The following is a 21,333-nucleotide window of genomic DNA, read 5'->3' on the forward strand; positions in this document are numbered from 1 at the left end:
GATGATATCACTTGAGGAAGTGACATCATTATGCCCAGCAGAAACGGGCCCGCTGCACGCTGGCCCGGGAGGTTTTTTTGCCTCCTGGGCCCATTCTCTGCCCCCCACCCCCGGTCAGGTGAGTGGCATGGAGTGGGGGCAGAGACTGAGAGAAGAGGATTGATGAACCCTACCAGAGAACTGGCAGCCCTAATCACAGTTGTATGTTCAACACAAAGATCTCATGCAGTCTTGGAAGAGCAACAAGCCACTTCCCATGTCCCATCACAGCCTTGCAAGAAAAAACCAATTTTACTTGGAAAATCCTAGATCAGAACTCAGTCAGAAGTACTTTGCTTACCGTATCCAATGTGAACGAGCGCTCCCATCTGACTGCCAGAAAGAGGACGTCTCCCCATTGGTCATTTTGTCAATATCACCTGAGTTAGATGAGGTTTCTATGTGAGTGTAGCACTTTGAAACTGATTTGAGTTTGTCCAACTCCTGGCTTCGGTTTAAGTCATTAGGGCATTCTGTAAAAAGAAGAGGAAAAGAACGGACAACCAACAGGATGGTTACAAGAGCTCCTAGTAGTAGTACCTTTAACTTTCTTCTTTCTCTGTGTTCCTTCATCCATCTGCTTTATTACTTTAAGAGGGCTGTGAGTTCTCTGGTGGCAGGCACCCATTTTGTGTCAGGGTCAGCTTTGGTTAATAATTGGACGGAAGACCACCAAGGAAGACCAGGGTTGCAGAAGCAGGCAATGCCAAACCACCTCTGTTAGTCTCTTGCCTCGAAAACTCCAGCAGGGGTCACCCTATGACTTGATGGCACCTTCCACCATCATCAATGTTTCCAATGCCAGGAATGTGAAGGAAGTGTTACAACTGAAAAAAACTATTATCCTACAGAATCATAAATTTCATATCTAAGAAATCACTTGATCAGGTATACCTCCCATTTATAACACCAATGCTGCCCCATACTGAAATTACTACCACCAATGGCAAACCATTAATACTACTATTTGGATATGCTGCTCCTTAGTCAATTTTTGTTAGCATAAGCCTTCCCATGACAAGAAAAATTCCTCTCCAAGAACATAATACAAAACTTATTTTCTTTTTTGCTGCAGAGTTTGGAACCATGAAGAGGGCACCTTTTAAGACCAACTTTCCCCAAATTTCTGACAGTAAAGGTATCCCTTCACCCTTACAGTTACACTTACACTTACACACACACACACAGAACATTGACTTGTATAGTGGGTAAGAGAAAGAACAATCTGTCCTGATAGGGAGGCATCTTCTGTGTTTCTGCATGAATCACTGAAATGGATGTGCACTGTTGATTAGAAAGAGGCAAATCCAGGGTAAATATTCATGCACAGGCACTGCTCCTTTGAAGCAGTTCTGTTGTGCATATGCATTAACAGTGAAATCCTAAGCAGAGTGACTCCAGTCTAAGTCCACTGGTTTCAATCAACTGGGGGGAAAACAGAGCTAATACACACCAGCCAGGTATACAAGGTTATTCAGCTGGCAGAGTTTCTCAAACTCACAATAAATACCTCCCTCCCAGGAAGTAACAAATTCCAATACCGCTTTCTTTTAAGAAGAGCCGGTCTAAGGAATCCTTCAGTACAGAAGAGCGCATCGTGCAAATATTGTTGAAGTACTCCAAGACTGGATATGGGATGACAGAGCTGGCAATACGATTCCGGTGCAAGAATCTCAGAATCATGGAAGCATGAAGACTACGGCGCTCCTTCAGTTCAGAAAATATGTCTATGAAACCTTGAGACACAGAGAAAGACACAAAAAGATGTTCTTAGGTTAACACCTTCAACTGTTGACAGGAAAAAAAAGCTTCCCTGTAATCCAGTGAATTAAGCGATACTTATTTCGCACCTTTGCTTGCTGATGATTGGCTGGAATTAAGTTAATGAATCTAAAATCGAAATTACTTAAGTGCTTTCAAAAGGCACTGGGAAAAGAATAAAAGACTGGTGGCAAGGCTCACCTAGATTTAAACATTAAGTGCTACAAATCCATGGGTAGTGTTTGAGTTGCTTTGGACCCTACGTACAATAGTTCATCAAACGCTTATGTAATTTTATGAGGTTATCGACACATTGACTGAATCATAGAAGAAGGAAATGGATCAACAGATTTCAATACTAACATATAGATTTGACAACTGAGGCCCAACTTGTAGGATAACAATGCATCAACTCATTTTAACCTCTGATTTATCTGCATTTTCAAGGAGCGTTGTTTGCATATTCAAGGAGTGAATCAGGTATTTCAGACAGCTGATAAAGGGACCTGCTCATCCAACATATATCTTGCCAGAGGCAAGTGAAAATATTTAGTGTGTACTTACGATTTTTCCTAACTTGTTTTTCAGAATACTTCATGCAAACGTTTGGGACAATTGTAAGAGTGGGTTGCCAAAACGCTGTCAACTAAATTTAATGACTCAGCTGTACTGGGAAAATGTAGTCAGTATGGTGTTAACAGTTAGCATATCACATATAAGATCAGAGAGCCCTGGGTTCTACTCCCCATTCAAGTTATGAAGAAGACTGGATGACCTCAGGCCAGTTGCTTTGACTTTAAACCTAACCTACCCTCAGAAGCGTTGTTAGGAAATTAAAATGTGGTGGTGGACAGACAGAGAGACCAGGAACACTGCCCAGAGGTCTCTGAAATAAACTGAAACAAGCTCTCAGCACTTATTTCACGCTTTTTACTACTACACCACATCAGCTCTTAAAAAGATGAATAATGAATTTGGTAGCATAAGCTCCAGAGAAGAGCTCAACGTGAGCAGGGCTTTCAGGCTGAATGATTCCCCAAGAAGCTTCCATTTCTAGAAACACCTTTTTTCACACACAAAAAAGCAGGAAGTTCCTAGGCCTCATTTTGGGAAATGTGCCTGAGAATATCCACGCAGCATCTCTCTAAAACCCCCCCAAGTTGTAGCTTCTGCAGACCGTTCTCCCTTGCCGCCTTCAACCATATTCCTTGATAGTTTGTTCACAGTCACAAATCTCCACATCCTGTAACATTTCAAACAGGAGGTTGCATACACAGCATGCAGATGAATGATTACGGAAAAAGCAAGTCTGTTCAAACTAGGGTCTCAAACAACAGGAGCTTTCTTTGCACAACATTCCAAGCCTTTCCTGCAGGTATGGAAATAACTTTTTAAAATGGACACCAGAAATTTTCCAGATGTATTCTTTCAAAAAAAATTTTTTTTAGTAAATACTGAGCTCTTTTACATTATTTATTTATTTCGAGTATATCCAAACAGAGCTACAATAAACATTACAAAAGGCAGCGAATACCTTGTGAGTCACCATCACGCATCTCTGAAAAAGTCTTGAGTAAATAAAACATCAACTGGTGATGTGAACTTAACAGACCTTAAAACAAGCATATTAAAAAACAAGCCTCTTGACTGGAACATAAGAAAGGGACAGGAAATAGAAATGTGAGCTCTGGTCAAGGATTTTCCCTATTACATGTGGGTGACACTCAACACACAGCAAAAATCCACCAGCAAATTGGCTGCACAGCGGACTGCTTTGCGCCAGGTCAGACGACGTTACTTTTTTTAAGACAAAAGAGAGGCCATACAACGCAGGCACAAGAGAAACAATTTTGTTCTGATATCGTTCTCAGCTTGAGGTACGTAAGTAGAAGAACAGGCCGTGAATACTTTAAATAAAAACCTTTTGAGTCAGAAAGGATAGTGGAACGACAAGAACACATAGATACACCACAGGAAATACATTCAAGTCCCTTGAAGTCCCATCACCACAAACACTGTCCAGAGGTCCTTGAAATAAACTGAAACGAGCTCTCAGTACAAATTTCATGCATTTTACTACTACACCACATCAGCTCTTAAAAAGACGAATAATGGACTTGGCAGTACAAGCTCTAGAGAGGTGCTCAAAATGAGCAGGGCTTTCAGGCTGAATGGTTCCACCAGAAGACTCCTTTTCTAGAAACACTGCCTTTTTTAAAAAAGGAAGTCCCACCACCAACCCAACTGCATAGCCAATCCAGTAGAGAAGTCTTAATTGGCAGCAAATCCCAAAGGTCTCAGGTTGTGGTCTTTCCCAATCTGTCTACACAAGATCTTTTAACTGAGGATGCCATGGACTGAACTTGGAACATTCCACATGCATGAGCTGCGCCACTGAGCTAGGATATCTCCAAGTGGAGCATTTACATGTCATGTTAGTTATGTGGTTCTGAATGCCCCAAAATCCACCCCAAAGATCTCCAAGTACCAGGATGACGACTTCTTTTCTGCCCTCCCCTCTCTCTTACCTGGAACGAGTGAACAAGCCTGCAGCTGTCTGATAACATGGCTAAGCTCCCTTTGCAGATTGGCTCCACTGGAGGTCTTGAGATTCTCCAGCATGTTCTCCACATCCACGGTGCCATCCCCTTCGGTGTCAAACTGAGCAAAGGCCTGGGGGAAGAAGAGACGATCAGCCGGCAGATGGGCAAATTGGAGATTACTCTTACTATGCTCACCACTCAGTAAATGTAATATCTACCTGAAACTCAGCTCCATGTTCTCCGCCACCTTCAGAAGTGAGGCAAACAGAGGACAGGGCCTTCTCTATGGAAAGCCATCCCACCCCATAATCCTCTCCAGAGATGAGAGTTTTCAGGGATCAAACTAAAGTGTTCTCATTTATCTGAGCCTTTGGATGCAATCCTAACAATATTTCTTAGAAGTACGCCCCAATTTAAAAAATGGCTTTTACTTCTGAGCAGACCCTGCTTAGGATTGCTTTCTGTGTAAATTATTAATTTGGGGTTTGGTCTCGCTGCTGTTTTAAATAATACAACCTTCATCTTATTAGAGAAACTTCTACCCCACCCCTCAGCCATAAGGGCACCCTACAACTTCACCCAACTTTTAAAAACTGTATCCTATAAGTTAAAACTCATCCTATCCCAACAACTCAAAAATAATAACAACAGATCACAAAGCAGATCAACATATCAAACATTCAAAACAGTAGAGAAAGCAAAGCACCACAAAATGAGACAGCAATAAAACCAAACAACATCAACCCAGTTATGAAAATGTTATAACGCAACAGAACATCACAAGAGGAGGGGGGAAATGAGATCTATTATTAAATCATAAAGGAAGACACAAACGGAACAAACCAGTCAACTAACAAACCATCCAGCAACAAACCAAACAAAAGGCCTGAGCAAATAAATAACTTTTCATCTGGCACTACAAACTCAACAAATTCTATCCCAGGCAAACTGCTATGCGCATGGGGGGGAGGGTGCCCCAACTGAGAACGCCCTGCTTTTTCTTGCACCGACCCATTTAACCACAGTCAGAGATGTCAGGTGAAGCAAGGCCTCAGAAGACAACTTCACCTGATAGGAAGAAATATGGGAAGAGGTGGCCCTTCCATTTCAATGTTTATGATTTTGCCTTAATTTTCTACTGCTGGTGTTAATGTAGATTAACTTTTAATGCTACCGCTTTATGAGGATGACTTTTGGTCTGTTAAGCTGCTTACACTGCTTACTTTGTGCTGTTAGCCTGTCTATGTTGTTTTACTGCAAACAATTTTGGAGAGGCAGCATGTAGATATTTAAATAAATTAAAAGACAGCCAATCCACATTTACACACACAGAAACTTTGTTTAGCAAGAGATAGCATCAACTGGTATGAACCTAATCAAGACTTGGCCACAGCAATCACTACCAGCAATGAATTTTACATACAGTCCAAAGGACAGTTACACCCTTCTAACTCCATTGACTTCAATGCATTTAGACGTGTGTTAATTCTGCTTATGATGGCACAGTTACAGAAGTATGTTGCCAAACCTGAAATGGCATGGGAAAAGTAACCCTGGGCTACTGCTAACTTTGGTAAACAGACAGTAGGAGTGTCTTTCTAGTGCTGGATTTGGGTGCCTGACCACAGATCCCAAATAAAGCCATAACATAGACACACTAGACAGCTCTGAACTGCACCCTCTTTCCCATCTTTATCTGTAGAAAAGCACCATTAAATAACAACCCTGAACTATTTTAAGGATGAACAGAAGGAAGTGTGTAAATCACTGAGCTTTAAAACCATTAGAGCAGTGTCATCTTTTGTCTAGTACAGACGCTCCTGGAAGTCATATTTACATTGAGCAGATCAGCCATTCATTGTTCACTCTCCGCAGCTGTTTGCTTTTCCCTCTCTTTTCTAACTGGGGGTCTAGATCAGGTGCTTCCATTCTCTCTATAAAACATCCAAGATGGATGTGATAAGAACTGACGAGTCATTTTTGCATAGCATACCCTCCTTCTGAGTTCATTCTACAGAGAGATCCATTACTATCTTTGCAGAAAGCACAAATACTGTAGGCAAGTTGCCATCACATCTTCTAACAGGGTCAACTTGCCAAGTAAAATGGAACACATCTAATAATAAAGTGCCATCGAGTCACAACCCGCTCATGGCAATCTCTCATGGGGTTTTTAAGGCCAGAGGCAAGCACAGACGGATTGCCATTGCATAACAACTCAGGTTTTCCTTGGATGTTCCTGCATCCAGCTACCAACCATGGCTGATCCTGCTTAGCTTCCAAGCTCCAATGAGCTCAGGTTAGTCTAGGGTGTTCAGGGCAGGAGGCACATCTAGCATGCGAAAAATGGACACGACAGCACTGCAAACGAACTGAGGCAGAAGGAGCAGAAGACACTTAGCAACCATTCCCTAACTTCAAGGAGAGAATTCTATTTCAACAATTGCTTTTGTCCAGATTGCAGCCCACAGCAGGAAATTATGCCGACCACCTCCATAATTCCTCTCTATGCCAACTAGCTCAACCAATGCCCTTGTTGACTGCACAGATACGGTCACAGCCCCACCAACAACAAACAAGAGCTGCAAGATATCTGTTTGAACTGTAATATTTGAGAGGTCACTTAGCCAAACATTGCAGTTAGTTGCGTGACTAGCAATGCCTGCTTATGACCTTTGATATGAGAAGATAACCAGTCTTCATTTCAAGAGGAATTATCAGCAGAGATGTACTCTGCTGATACACTGAACTGCTACAGGCAGAAGCACAGAACAGCTGGAGTCAACACAACAATGGGATAAGGAGCAAGTTTTTAAGTTTCAGCTTGAGCCTTGCTAGTTTGAGCTTGAGCCTGTGTGTGGGTGCCACATAATGAAGGCTCTGGCTCATAGTATATTCAAACAGTGCGGAAGATCTATTTAGTGAAAAAACAGCTTTGTGCATTCCCTGAAACGTATAGCAAGCGTTTACATTTACAACCCATGTATCCCCATGTTAGATTACAGAGAATTTTCATTTGTATATATTCATTATATTATTATATTACATTCATACATATATATATTCATATAAAACAGCCAGTTTTCAATTCCTTATGTACTGCTGTCCCTCAAAGGGCACACAATCAAAGTGACAAGTAAGGATACTGAAAATAATCTCTCTTTCCACTCAAAGTTTTCTTGGACGTACCCCCTCACTCCCCATCCCCACGCCCCCAAACAGCAGGATTTGAATCCAGCGTCTGAAGAAGGGAGCAGTGACTGTTGAAAGCTTACATTCTGAAAATCTTGTTCATCACTAAGGTGCCACTGGACTCGAATCCTACTGCAGGTAACATGGCTCTCTACCCAAACTACACTCCCAGAATGACATTCTGCAACTCAATGGGTAGTATAATACCATCGCCACAACATAAGCAAGTAATTTATTGCGTATTCTCAAGCCAGTTTTGAGGTTAGGAGATATGGAGATTGCAGAAATGCGACGAGAGGTATCTCTGAATCATTCCCAAATAACCACATGTGAGCTTTCGTGGGGGGAAAGAATCTATTGAGGGGAATATCTGAGCACCTCAAAACTATAGCTTTGTTTACGCAAATATGTCTTCTTTTATGCATGGTTTCAGGAAAAGTGTTCGAAAATATACAAGGAACATCAGCTGAAAATCAACAGGACTTTGACCAAGGCAGAGAAAGGTCTTTCCCAGCAACTAAGATATTCGAGTTAGAAACTGAACCAGTGATATTTTGAATACAAAACAGATGCTTTAACACTGAGCCAGGACCATTCTGCTAATGTGATCTGAATTAAATCAGAATACGCAATTAGTAAAATGGCAATGCCAGTTACAAAAATCTAGTCTAGTGGCCTGAAACCTTTTATAACCTCACATACACAGAATGAAGAGAGGAGTACGCTGCAAGCACTCTCTTTCCACTTTCCACCCACTCCCCATCTCATGCAGAAAGTTTTTATTTTGTGGTTTCAACATCCAGTTAGAGGAAATGACCTTGCTTCCAAACTTGTGGCACTTTCAGTTTGAAAGTGCCTGCTGTATGCAGCAAAAGAAATAGGCAGAAATTCCCAAACGCCCAAGACTTATTCTAGGAAAACATTTGCATTGGCCCTGAAATAACCTGACCTGCTTTGGATAACAAACCCTGCCGCTCAGAGACAAGCTTCTAAAGGGAAAGGAAACTACTCCTGGTCTCTGCTCTCAGCGACGGCTTCGTGAACTCTGATACCTCCAGATTCTCAGATAAGCCTCTCCATATATTAAGGTAATTTCACAAACACTAAATTAGTACTTTGGGGAAATGCCACTGATGTTGGAACCAAACTAAATTTCTAACTGGTTATTTCCTATTCCAAATTAATAGCTACTTATGACATGCAGGTCTGGTTCATGTCAATCTGACTTGCCTCTAAGGACCCAAATATGTTTCCGGCATTACAGCTGGTGTTCGGGACCCAGACTGAACTAAGTAGATAGGTGCTGAAGAAACATACCTTGAAGGGCCCTAAAATATCCCCCCTTAGTCCCAAATGACTTTAAATCAAGCCCTGCCTGTGTGTTTTTACAGCTTCATTTAAGCAGCACACCCACTTGACAGGCCTTCAGGTAGTGCAAAGGTTTCTTCTAGCTCATTTGCACAAAGATGAGAGGCATTAACTTTGTGCTGTCCTTTACTGGCCCCTATTTCAAGAACAAAAGAGAACTGTAAACTGGTCTGAACTTTCAGCACAACATGCGGGATCTATTTATATGCAAGCAAGGCGGTGTTACTGAAGACAGAGCTGTCATTTCCTAGAAACTGAGTGCAGTAACTCTAACAACTTCCTTGCTGAGTAACAGGGTGTGGGCACAGAACCTTTGCCCAGAAGCAATCTTTCTCCTTGTACCATCACCCGTATTGCAGGTCCACACCCTCTCCTACAAAGGCAATACAATTGCATACTTAACTTAGCTTATGAAGGTGTTTTTCATAAAGTGATTTTCATCTTCATGATACAGACTTAAAGCCTTCATTTGCTAGAATACATATTCGATTATAAAGTGACCTTTTAAGCTTCGTTTCAGCCAGTGAGAGACTCCACACTGAAAAAGTTCATAGCTCAATTTTCTTCTCCCTTTGTTTCATTTTTGCAGAGAGAACAGCCTCATTCTGGAGTGAACTCCCTCTCCTATTCTTGTGACCCTCTTCAGATTTACCTTCCTTGGAAGTCCTAAGTAACTGTGGAGATACACTGGCAGTTTGCGTTGCTTGTAGCAACTCCATAAGGTTTTCAAGGCAAGAGACAAACAGAAGTGGTTTGTCATTGCCTGCCTCTGAGTAGCAACCCTGGGTTTTCTTGGTGGTCTCCCATCCAAGTACTAACCAGGGCTGATCCTGCTTAACTTCTGAGATCTGACAAGATCGGGCTTCCCTGGGCCATCCAGGTGAGGGCAGTTTCATCCTGCTTATTGTAAAAGTACTGGCCTCACCGCAGCAACTCTCTTTACATGCACAAAATTATTTTTTCCCACTAAACAGGAGTTCCCATAATATGGCACAGGCAGCTTTTTAAATTGAGAACGTAAGAACATCAGAAGAGCCTGGCATACAAGACCAGTGCTCAAGCATCTTGTCTCACACAGCAGTCAACCAGTTATTCTAGAGAGCCAACATTAGGGATCAGAGGCCAAAGTAAGGATGCCGGGACACAGCACGGCACCTCAGGGAGCTTTGGGGGCAGATGTGACACTGCACCACCTCGACAAAAGTCTGGATATGATGCCAGAGGATGTTCTAGAAAACCTTTGTTTCAGCTTTGTTCTGGCTTTTTATTCAGTTTTAATTCCTGCCACGCTAATTCGATTTATATTGCTTATTGGAAACCCCATCCTATTGACTGCATTGACTTACACTGTGAAATCCACCATGATTTAGTGAAAAGGGCAGACTATAAATAATGTAAATAAATAAGCCAAGAGTTTCTAAAGTGTGAGTTGACAAACTGACATCACACCTAGGTTTTTGCCCAGACATGACCTAGTCACATAACACAAGGACATTTCTGTCATTCCCCCCCTCCCCTGCCGGTCTCCCAATGGTCCCCAGAGGCGAGGGTGAGGGGCGCAGTAGCGGGAGAATTCGAGCCAAAAGCAGGCAATTGACATCCCTAGGCCAGTACCTCCCCCTGATATAGCTTCCTAGCTCTAGTACTCAAATACCCATGGCTGAGTGTCACCATGCCTAATGGAACTATCCCCCATGAATTTATCTAATCCCCCTTTAAAGCCATTTATGCTTCTGGACATCACCACATCCTCTGGCGGTGAATTCCGTATTTTAATCATTCATTGTGTAAAGAAATACTTCCTTTTGTCTGACCTGAATCCATTTGCCCATCAATTTCATTGGTTGCCCTCAAGTTCTCTTCTGGGAAACGGAGAAGCAGTTCTCTCTGTCCACTCTCTCTGTTCCATATAAACCTCTAAAACATCCCTCTCACACATCATCACAGACAGCATCTACAGAAGTTTATAAATCAACAAAATGTGATTGAGGTGGAGGAGTGGTATGTAGCTAGGGAAAAGGTTCCACTGTGAATATAGTTTCTCCACACACCCCTCTCTGCATCAGGGCCACTGCATTCACAGTGTGCATAAGACACTAGGAGTGTGCAGTTTGGTTCAGAATTCAGATTAAAATACTGAATTTTGGATGATTTGGTAAAAATGGATATTCCAAATAAAAAACCAAGTATCTTAAATATTTACCAAATTTTCGGGGGGGGGGGGGAATCAGTAAAACTCAGCCATTGTTTTCTATGGGGAAATCACTCTGGGGGCTATCCAGTGGGCTGGCGGGGGGGATCACGTTTCATGAAAATTGGACCCTGGGGGGGGGGATTTTATGGCCCATAGAAGGTACCCCCATCTACTCTCCATTATTCGCTATGGAGATAATATCTGGAGGCTATTCAGGGGCTGGAGATAGAACTAGTATCATATACAGCATCCAGGCACTGGGTTCAGCTAGTGAGGAAACATCACAGAACAGAACCATGCAGTACCTAGCAACAAGCACATGACATTCCCTTGCTTCAGTATGTTTCTGTTGGGCTAAGTTGTAACAGCGTCCTTTGCTTCAGTTTGGTTTGGGTGGAATGGATGTGATTCTCTGATGCGGTGTTGGTCCCCTTCCCACACTTTGTTTCGGGGGGAGGGGGGATTCCATTCCTGTGCTTCAGTTTGCTTCTCTTGGGCTTTCACTGTGATGAGCTCAGCTTGCATTTGGGAGTATGCCTCAGCCATGGCAGGCTTGGCCCAGTGTGTTTCTGCAATGGGAGTCAGCTTTGACTTTTCCCCCCACAGGAAATAACAGAGTGACTGGGGGCACCTTGTTCAAGGGCCCATAGAATTGGCCTTGGAGTCCAATCTTCCTGAAACTTGGGGGGGGGGGGGGGCTCAGAGAACAGTCAGGAGTAGGTCCCCTAAAAATCTGGTGGGGTTTGTGTGAAAAATGCCACCTCCAACCCCAGATAGCCCCCAAATATCTCCCCCCACAGGGAATAATGGAGAATGGGTGGGGACACCTGCTTTAGGGGCCCATAAAATTGGCTCCCAGGGTTCAATCTTCACGAAACTTGGCAGATCTTTCGAGGATAGTCAGGAGTAGGTTCCCTCCAAATTTGGTGAAGTTTTCTTGAAAAATGACACATAGAAAACAATGGCCATTTTTTTCAGAAACAGCCGAACCGAACTAAAGAATCAATTCGGAATTCATGACATTCCAAATTTTTTCTCAGATTTGGTGAAAAAAGATTCTGATTTGCTGGGGTTTTTTTGATGCACACCCCATAATATGCTTTTGTCATGATTCATTAATGCCCACAGCTGCAGGCTTTTTGTAGCCACAGATCATGCAGGAAGATGAGGCTGGTAAAAAAAAACCTGCCACTGGACCAATGCGTCTAGTATTTAGACAACCCCCACCACAACCATGCTACATCTCCTCAGAAACTTCTGAACATCTACATTCACAGGAATGGGAATATAAACAAAGATGGTTTTCAAGCAAAGCTCTCAGAGAAACCTCCAAAACATGGCATCGCATAGTGGTTAGTGTTGGACTAGGACACCTGGAATAGCCAGGATCAAATCTCCACTACCACGGACGCTCTTTGAGTAACCCTGGGCCCATCACAATCTTTCAGCCCAAGCTACTTCACAAGGTGGTTGTTTGTGCCAATAAGATAAAGGAGGGGAGAACGATGCCATAAGTCACTCTGGATCCCAATTACAAAGAAAAGTGGGCTACAAAAAAGACAATAAGAAACTAAGAAACCTTCATTTCTTGGTTCCTCTGCACTCACCATTCCTATCCTGAAGCTGACTATATGACCAAATGCAGTATCCCAACTAATTTACATTTTCTCATCTCAAGCCCATACTAATGTTTATCCTTTCTCATCAGGTCCAAATTTTTCCTAAGTTGCCTTTCAAGCGATCATAGCTCTACACTAGCCACATCAGTTGTCTGGCTCCTTGATGTTCATGTACTTTCTCATTGCAATTCTCCACCTTTCCCAATAATTGTGATTTAACTCTGCCTCTGTGGCTCATAAAGAACCAGTGTAGGACGTGTGCGATCTATAGGGAAATCCCACCTCAGCTCAGCAATCACGCATACAACACAGCCACATTTTTGTAAATGGTGAAGGCACCCATCTACTTCACAGTTCTGTTGTGCACAGAAATAGTACAAAGACCATAAAACGTTATGTCAGTGAAAAGTAATACTATTGTAACAGTCTTTGTGGGGCTGGTCTTGAACACAGCATGTAAGTTTCAATTGGTGCAGAATGCAGCAGCTAGTTTGCTGGCTGAGATTACGCTTTCTGCATCTATTACCCTAAATTTAAGATCAATACATTGGCTGCCAACTTGCTTCCATGTTTAGGCAAAGCTTTAATCTTTAAACCACTTCATGACCCAAAATCCTTATATCTATAGGACAATATCCATCCCTCTATGATGTATAAAAATAGAAAAGAGTCCAGTAGCACCTTTAAGACTAACCAACTTTACTGTAGCATAAGCTTTCGAGAATCACAGTTCTCTTCATCAGATACAATAACTGTGGTTCTCGAAAGCTTATGCTACAGTAAAGTTGGTTAGTCTTAAAGGTGCTACTGGACTCTTTTCTATTTTGCTACTACAGACTAACACAGCTAACTCCTCTGGATCATCAGATCAGGAATTACTAGTCCTTCCACACAGGTCAGTAAGAACTGTCTCTGATCAGGTTTTCTCAGTGGCCATGGAACAGCATCCCTGAGGATGTGAGGAAAGACTCCATAAGCCCAGTAAAGCAGAGCTTTCCTGATGTGCTACTATCGAGTGACTCTTGAACAGAGGTCAAAGAGTGATAGTTTACTTTGTCATTGGTTGCATTCGTATAGTATTTCAGATTAAGGTTGTTTTTTAATGATGTAAGATGCTTTGAATCTTACATCTTACCCACGACAGAGGAGGGTTTTGAACCCAAGCTTCCCAGCCCGTAGTCCAAGCCTGCGACCACCACCTATCCCCTTCACGAAGCGAGCTAGGAGGGAAGCTGATGCCTCGCTTCCACGAGCCGCGCCGGGTAGCCCCCGGGGCGATCCCCTTCAGCGCCCCTTCCCCGCACTGACCTCCTCGACCCGCGCTCGCTCCTCGGCGGCGGCTTCTGCACTGGCGGCGGCCCCGGCTCCCGCGGCGGCGGCCGTCCCGGCTCCCCCCTGGGCGGGCCCGGCGCGGCTTTCGAGGGCCTCGCAGAGTTGCTCGAGGCTAACGACCTGCTCCCCGCGGCCCAGGCGCTCCTCCAGCCAGCGCACCAGGGCGCCGCGGTGGCGGGAGAGCACCGACTCGGCCGAGGGCGCCTCGCGCAGCCGGGCCGCCGCCGCCTCGCGCAGCCGCGCCTGGCTCAGCAGCACGGCGGCCGGCGGGAAGGCCGCGGAGGAGGAGGCGGCCGGGGGCGAGGAGGAGGAGGCCGGCGGGGCGGCGGAGGCCGGCGGGGGGTCCATGGCGCCCTCGCTGAGGGGGGCGGCGGCAGAGGCGGCCCCGCGCGCAGATTGCGCGGCTTCCTCCTCTTCCTCCTCCTCGCCCTCGCTGTGGCTGCCCACGTTCCCCATGGGGCGCCGGCTTCTCCCTCAGGGCGGGCGGCGGCCTGTCAGCGCTCCGGGAAGGGCCGCTCCCTCAGGATTCCACACCGCCGCCAAGCAACGCCCGGCGTCGCAAAAGCCCTGCCTTTGCGGAGGAAAGGCAGAAAAGGGAGGGTTGCGACGGAGCCGTAAAGCGACTGGGGACGGCACCGCCCATCCCAACCACCCTACACAGGGTATTTTTTAACTTTTTGCGACGTTGCCGTAAAACGATAGCGCAGGACTTTTCCCCTCCGGAGCTCGTTTTTGCGACGCTGCTGTAAAGCGATACCGAGCGAAATTTGAGTTTATTTTTGTTGCACTGTGGGAAACCGACGAAAGAAAATGCTTTCCCACCCCCTCCCTGTACTTTTTTCAGGGACGACTTTACGGCGCTGCCGTAAAACCGGTTTTCTCTCACGAGTACCAAGAGGCAACACAAAACATGGAATTCGTCTTTCGCCGTTTTACGACGTTTGTTTGCGACGACGCCGTAAAGCGACACCTCTTAGGTTCCTCGATTCGCTCCCCCCCGCATTCCTTTTGAGAGCCAAGCTATCGTATAGTGGCATCTAACTCGCCCCAAAAGCCGCGTTTATAACGTTGGATGGACAACCATAGAGACAGAAGCGGTGTATGAACTTCCGATTAAACCGGAAATGCATCCGTTCCTGACTGAGCTCCCACCAAAGTCACCAGCATGGTAAAAACACCGATATTTGCGTTGGAATAAAATCCAATTTTAAACCGAAACTGAAATAGAAACTGCGATTATATGTAATGCTGCATTTTCTTGTCGTCTCGTAGGCTTCCGCCCACAGACTATTCTTTCGCCGTTCAACCATAAGGACCAGATCTTCTTTTGCAACGCTGCCGTAAAGGAGCGTCGAAAAGCTCGGCTTTGTTTACGACAGCCAGCCGATTCGCTGGTTGCCACCTTGAAAACCGGAGCCAATGACTTTTGGGATGTGCCACGTGATTCCCTTAATGGTCCGCCTGCTGCCATGTTGAGAACTGGCCGCCTCGGGCCCGCCCCTCGGCCTCTCGTCCAATCCGGGCCCGATGCTGCGAGGAGCGCTGGCTGCCTTGTCTCTGGGCTTGGTGGCCTCCTGGCTCTGGGGCCGCCGGTTCGATCCCCGCTCTTGGCTGTGGCAGACGCGTGATGAGGAGCGGGTGCTGAGCGCCGCCGAACTGAGCCGCTACACGGGCGGCGTACAGAGCCGGGGCCTTTACCTGGCTGTGCTGGGGCGGGTCTTTGATGTGGAGCGCGGGCACAAGCACTATGGACCGGGGGGAGCCTACAGCTTCTTCTCCGGTATTCTCTGGAAGGACCGCCTGGGTTAATTCGGCTGGCTTGGGGAGAGATGTGTGTGTTGCTGGCCAATAGAACTGATGGAATGACCCCCGTCTGTGTTCATTTCCCTTTGCTTAACATGCAGTGGTTGGTAGGCAGGCAAATGAGGGATAATTCCTGTAATATTCTCTCCCATCTTTGACCCTAGGCAGTCTTTCCTTATTTCAGTGGTGTTGGCTGCTGGGTATGCAAATAGGTGTGCGGTTCTGCCTGGGTTCTTTTCCAGCGCATGGCAGTTGGTGCCCCTTTTCTTGTGTGAGACTGTAAAAAGATAACAGCCCTAGGTGCATACAGGAAATCTCCTGGAGTTTTGGTTCTTTCTGTAGATTGACATACTAGTACGTTAGGGGTTGTGACTTAGTAGAAGAGCACCTGCTTTGCATGTAGAAGGTCTTGGGTTCCCTCACTGGCACCTCCAGTTCAAGTTCTTAGGCAAGACCTGAGACCCTCATGCTGTTGGAAAACCAAAAAGAGTCCAGCAGCATCTTTAAGACTAACCAACTTTACTGTAGCATAAGCTTTCGAGAATCACAGCTCTCTTCGTCAGATGCATCGCATCTGACAAAGAGAACTGTGATTCTCGAAAGCTTATGCTACGGTAAAGTTGGTTAGTCTTAAAGGTGCTACTGGACTCTTTTTGGTTTTGCTACTACAGACTTAACACGGCTAACTCCTCTGGATCTATGCTGTTGGAATTTAGTGTTGATCTAGATGGACCAGATGGCCTAACTCATTAGAAGACAGCTTCATGTATTCAGCATCTTTGTTTGCCGTTGGCTGGTGGCCATTCTGGGTGTTAATTGAACATTGTTTCTCTAGGGAAAGATGCCTCTCGAGCTTTCGCAACAGGTGACTTTACTGAAAAAGGTTTGGTGGATGATATTGCAGGGTTATCACCATCAGAAATGTTGACCATCCACAACTGGCTCTCATTCTACAGTAAGAATTATGTGCTTATTGGTAAGTAACTAGTGATAGCGTCAAAGAATCTACAGTCCTATTCTCTCTGATGATTATAACTTGAGCAGAATGTTTGGAGAAAAGCAGGACCTGTAGCCCCAGATAGCCCTAGCTGAACAATGAAACACTTTTTTTAAAAAAAAACTTATTTAGTATCTATATTTTTATCCCAATTTGCTTCCTGATGGAGCCCCAAAGCAGCTTACAAAAAATACACTTTTAAACAAATGTACATAAAACAGACTCATATTACGGCATTGGAAAGATAAATGCTCACCTCCTGTAATTTAATAAATTGAGGACCTTAAAATTTTATTGATATTTGAATGTATGGCATATAGATGACAGCCATGGGCTTATTTATAGAAATTTGGAAACATGGATGCTTATGTGAGAGCCACTTTGGTGGAGTGGTTAAGAGTGCAGGACTCCAATCTGGAGAACCGGGTTTGATTCCCTACTCCTCCGTCTGAAGCCAGCTGGGTGACCTTGGGGCAGTCACTCAGCCCCACTCACCTCACAGGGTAATTGCTGTGGGGATAATAACAACATACTTTGTAAACCATTCTGAGTGGGCATTAAATTGTCCTGAAGGGTGGTATGTAATTTGAATGTTATTATTACTTATTATTATAAATTTCTTACTATTCTGTTTTTTCTTCTATTCTGTATGAGGCTTTAAAAAAATTAAATTTAAAAAGCATCATATTTAAAAAGGCAAAAAGTAAGCAGGACATCCTTGGCTGGTGTCCACCAAGGCCATGGGCTGTGAACCATAGTCTGAGGAAGAGCCAAGAGCTCTTTAAAAAAAATTGAAGAGGTATTTCTTCACTCTGGCATGGGCGCATTATCAAAAATCTCATAGGACTGATAAAGATTTAATTGCTTTAACGTTTTCACGTGTGCAAACTGGGCTACCTAAAGTATGTCTTTGTCAGCACTGCTGTGATCCTTGCAAAAATAATTTGTTCAAGCATACACCCTGTTCCTCTTGCAATGCTTGCTTTGCCTTTGAGTTGAGCACCCAAGATGCTCACATGGGTTTGTTCACCATTTAAAAGGAACAACAATTCAAGTGTCTTGCAGCTGTTCAGCATTCAGTGGGGCGGCTAGCAACTGTTGGCACGTGCCCACAATTTACAGGATTTCTTGGGTTATTTATGCCCCAGGGGCAAGAGCAGGTAAGGCACCGTTAGAAATCCACTACACTGTGAAAGCATGGGCTGCTTTTGCATCTCTGCAGTGGGCGCGGTACATGTTAGTATAGCCCCCAAATTTAATGGATCAAACTACAATTGGCAATTTGTAGTTTGTAGATCTATAATATAATAATGGATCAAACTATAATCGCCAAGGAGCAGTGCATGAATGTACAAGAACATAAGAAGAGCCCTGCTAGCACAGACCAGTGGTCCCCTCTAGTCCAGCATTCTGTTTCACGCAGCAGCCAACCAGTTGGCATGAAGGGCCAACAAACCAGTCATGGAGGCAAAGGCTGTCCCCTGATGTTGTCTCCTAGCACCGATACTCAGAGGTGTAATGCCTCTGATATGAAAGTTTCCTTTCATGAATCACTCTGATTCCCTTTTAGAGCCATTTATGTTTGTGGCCATCACTGCCTCTCCGCTGGTAGTGAATTTGATTAGTCATTGTGCAAAAAAGTATTTCCTTTTGTCCATCCTGTACCTGTTTCCCAACAACTTCATAGGGTGTCCCTGAGGGAAGAAGACGCTCCCTCTATCAACTTCTCCACCCTGTACAAATTTTAACGAATCCTTGGCATTTTCTCCACCCCAAGCCCCAGGATTTCCAACCCTTTCTCACAAGGAAAGGTGTTCCAGCTCCTTGGAGTAGTTTTAATATTGTGTTTGTACAGTACTCATCCCTTGCAGTAGCAAAAGGTAACTCCCCAAGATGAGGGCGATAAGCAGGTGGCGGTTAAAAAATGCCTTTTTTGGTTTTCTCTCCCACTCTTGGAAAGGCAAAGTTGCAGGGAGGTTTTATGATGAAGATGGGAACCCCACTCTTCTTCTACAGCAAGCCCAAGCACTGATTGATGAAGGGCAGAGGCTGCAAACCCAAGAGGAGGAGAAAAAGCAGTTATTCCCACCTTGTAATGCCGAATGGCGATCCGCTTCTGGAAGCAGAGTCTGGTGTTCCAAGCAGAGGTATGAGCTGAGATGGTGGGTGGCTTGAGGCTGTATATCCAGTGTTCTTCAGTGTTTATCAGTGGGGACCTGTGAGTATTCATGGCAGAAATTCTGTTCTCCTGACCTATGTTGCACTTTTCTGCACAGTCCATCTTCCCTCTGCCTAGACATGCCTTAAAGGCAGGTGCCATTTTGGGTTCACAACTAGGGTTACCAGCCCCCTGGTGGGCATGGAGAATTTTCCACCCCAGCTGACATTTCCCACTACCACTTTTCTGTGGCAGCAGAAGAAATGAAATAAATGGGCAGTGTGACATCACTTCTGGGGAAACCCGGAAGTGACATCATGCCTTTCTAGGAATCTTGCCCAAACTCTCTGTTTTTTCCACTTTTTAGTTTTTGAGGGTTCCGTTCCCAATATTATGTCACCAAATGATTTTTCTGCATATCTGGCACACACCTCTTCTCCATTTGCAGAACCCTAAATTGTAGCTGAGCAGCCCCCTTGTGTGGATTTTTTTAGTCTACATAGGGATAAGATACGGCTATTGGATAGAGATATTTTGACCCCATCCTTCTGAAACCTTGCACGGATGACAAAAATTCATAAAATCCAAAGAATATGTGGAAAGGGGAAGAAGACTAACAGCCATGTTGGTCTGGAGTGAGCTGTCCAGGATGTGCTGGTACAAGTCAGGCTCACGCTCTTAATAATTATTGTCTTGTTCCTCTGTATGAGGACTTTCCCTCTGCAGACTAGCAACCTAATCAGGATCTTTGTTTTAGGGACCAGGAGAAGCCACAATTAAGAACTGGGCCTTTTCAGTAGTGGCTGTGGAAAATTATCCCTCCAGAAACTTCAAAGTGTTGTTCTTTGGTCTCATTATGGAGACAAGTTTGAGGATTTTCTTCCCATAATGGTTCATTCACCATTGAATTATTTCCTAATTTGGTAATTTGATGGTAATTTAACTACTTTGGTGAAGCCGCTTAGCAAAAGGTATACAGAAATGGATAGCCATGCTTTTCTCATGTTCTTTCCAAAGTATCTCCTGAGTTGCAATAATTTTCCTACTTGGTTGTTGGTTGTTGTGGATTTTCCGGGCTGTATAGCCGTGGTCTTGGCATTGTAGTTCCTGACGTTTCACCAGCAGATGTGACTGGCATTTTCAGAGGTGTAGCACCAAAAGACAGAGATCTGTGTGTCACAGTGTGGAGATGTTGGCAGATAATTTATATCTCTTCAGGAAGGTGGGTTTGGCCTGAGTCATCCTGGAAGAGTTTCCCAGGGTGTGGAATGCTAATAGAGGCTTCACTGTATCCTGAGGAGGTTCTTTTGCATATGGATTGGTGCTTGATATGTTAATCTTCTCTGCAGGGCTATTGTAGGGTGTAGAGTATTTTGTTAGCCTGGTGTTTTTCAGGACTGGAAACCATGCTCTATTCATTCTTAAAGTCTCTTCTTTTTCCTACTTGTCTTTGCAGTGGGGGAATCAGCAGAGATTGGACTGGTGTTCCCAGAAAGATGTATGAGCCAGGCTCACGAGGCAGCCACTGTGTGTGTGTGAGGACAGAAGGGCCCCCTTCTGAGCAATCCTCTTCCCAGCAGCCCAGCAACAGAGGTGACTTGGACAATCCCAAACTTCAAGAATATGAAGGCTGCCACCCACTGTCCAACTGGTGTGCTTTGAAAGACTAAGGCAGCATTCAGATGTCAGAGGCAACTCCAAAGAAGCTGAGCTTTGTACACAGGTAGAGCTCATTGGTTGACTCACTCCTCCTCTCCTATACACACTGATCATGAATGAATGTAGGTGGCCAGGTGAATTGAAGTTTTAATCTCCCACAATCTCGGATTAAACAAGGGAAGCCATGTACTCTTTTAGATTGACAGTGGGCCTTTGAAAATGTATAAATGTGAGTCGATACAAAGTCTCTTCATTTTGGGCATGACCTTGTTAATTGGTAATATGCATGACCTTGTAGACTGCTAACAGTGAATAAATACCACATGTTCTGTATAAACTCGTCACCAGCACAGGGACACTTGGTTTGCATCCTGTTACAGTGGCACGTTCATTATCTCCCAAAAATGCAAATCAGCCAGATAGAATTGCTCTACTTTCTGAAATTGCAAGTGAAGTCGTTTGCAATCAGAATTCCCAATGCCATCCATTCAATAATGCTTGTTTATTACAAGAATTTAAACAGAGGCTTATAAATATTGGAAAAATACATTGCTTTACAAGGACTTGAGGGGGAAAGCTGTAGTTTGTCTTTTTGTTTAAAAAATGACTACCTTTTTCAGAACCAGACCAAGAATCTCAGGAACTAGAAGTGTTATTTTAAAGTGATT

At 44.4% G+C, this 21,333-nt stretch overlaps 2 protein-coding genes across 3 annotated transcripts in view; one reads left to right on the forward strand and one right to left on the reverse strand.

The window, feature by feature from the left end:
• ZZEF1 (zinc finger ZZ-type and EF-hand domain containing 1) overlaps positions 1–14,595 on the reverse strand; it is a 100,735-nt gene extending 86,140 nt beyond the window's left edge. For both annotated transcript variants that reach the window (XM_055001956.1, XM_055001957.1), the window contains exons 1-4: positions 14,025–14,595; positions 4,329–4,473; positions 1,581–1,775; positions 341–512 (exon numbers count right to left, since the gene is read on the reverse strand). In XM_055001956.1, coding sequence (XP_054857931.1) covers positions 341–512; positions 1,581–1,775; positions 4,329–4,473; positions 14,025–14,504 — 992 coding nt within the window. In that variant the 5' untranslated portion in view covers positions 14,505–14,595. The remainder of the gene's footprint in view (positions 1–340; positions 513–1,580; positions 1,776–4,328; positions 4,474–14,024) is intronic.
• Positions 14,596–15,097: 502 nt separating this feature from the next.
• Positions 15,098–21,308, forward strand: LOC129344437 (neuferricin). Its single transcript, XM_055001060.1, has 5 exons — positions 15,098–15,216; positions 15,321–15,828; positions 16,687–16,827; positions 18,809–18,995; positions 20,463–21,308. Exons 2-5 carry the CDS (start codon positions 15,576–15,578, stop codon positions 20,674–20,676), a joined length of 795 nt encoding a protein of 264 aa, XP_054857035.1. The 5' UTR covers positions 15,098–15,216; positions 15,321–15,575; the 3' UTR covers positions 20,677–21,308.
• Positions 21,309–21,333: the final 25 nt, after the last annotated feature.

The sequence above is a fragment of the Eublepharis macularius genome, chromosome 17 (genome assembly GCF_028583425.1).
Source record: "Eublepharis macularius isolate TG4126 chromosome 17, MPM_Emac_v1.0, whole genome shotgun sequence".
NCBI classification, from domain to species: domain Eukaryota; kingdom Metazoa; phylum Chordata; class Lepidosauria; order Squamata; family Eublepharidae; genus Eublepharis; species Eublepharis macularius.

What these genes read in the sequence shown, in the direction of transcription:
- LOC129344437 (XM_055001060.1), top strand. Translation starts at nt 15,576, where the DNA reads ATGCTGCGAGGAGCGCTGGCTGCCTTGTCTCTGGGCTTGGTGGCCTCC. An exon ending in AGCCTACAGCTTCTTCTCCG is followed by an intron (nt 15,829 to 16,686) that starts GTATTCTCTGGA and finishes TTGTTTCTCTAG; the next exon opens with GGAAAGATGCCTCTCGAGCT. An exon ending in GTCTGGTGTTCCAAGCAGAG is followed by an intron (nt 18,996 to 20,462) that starts GTATGAGCTGAG and finishes TTGTCTTTGCAG; the next exon opens with TGGGGGAATCAGCAGAGATT.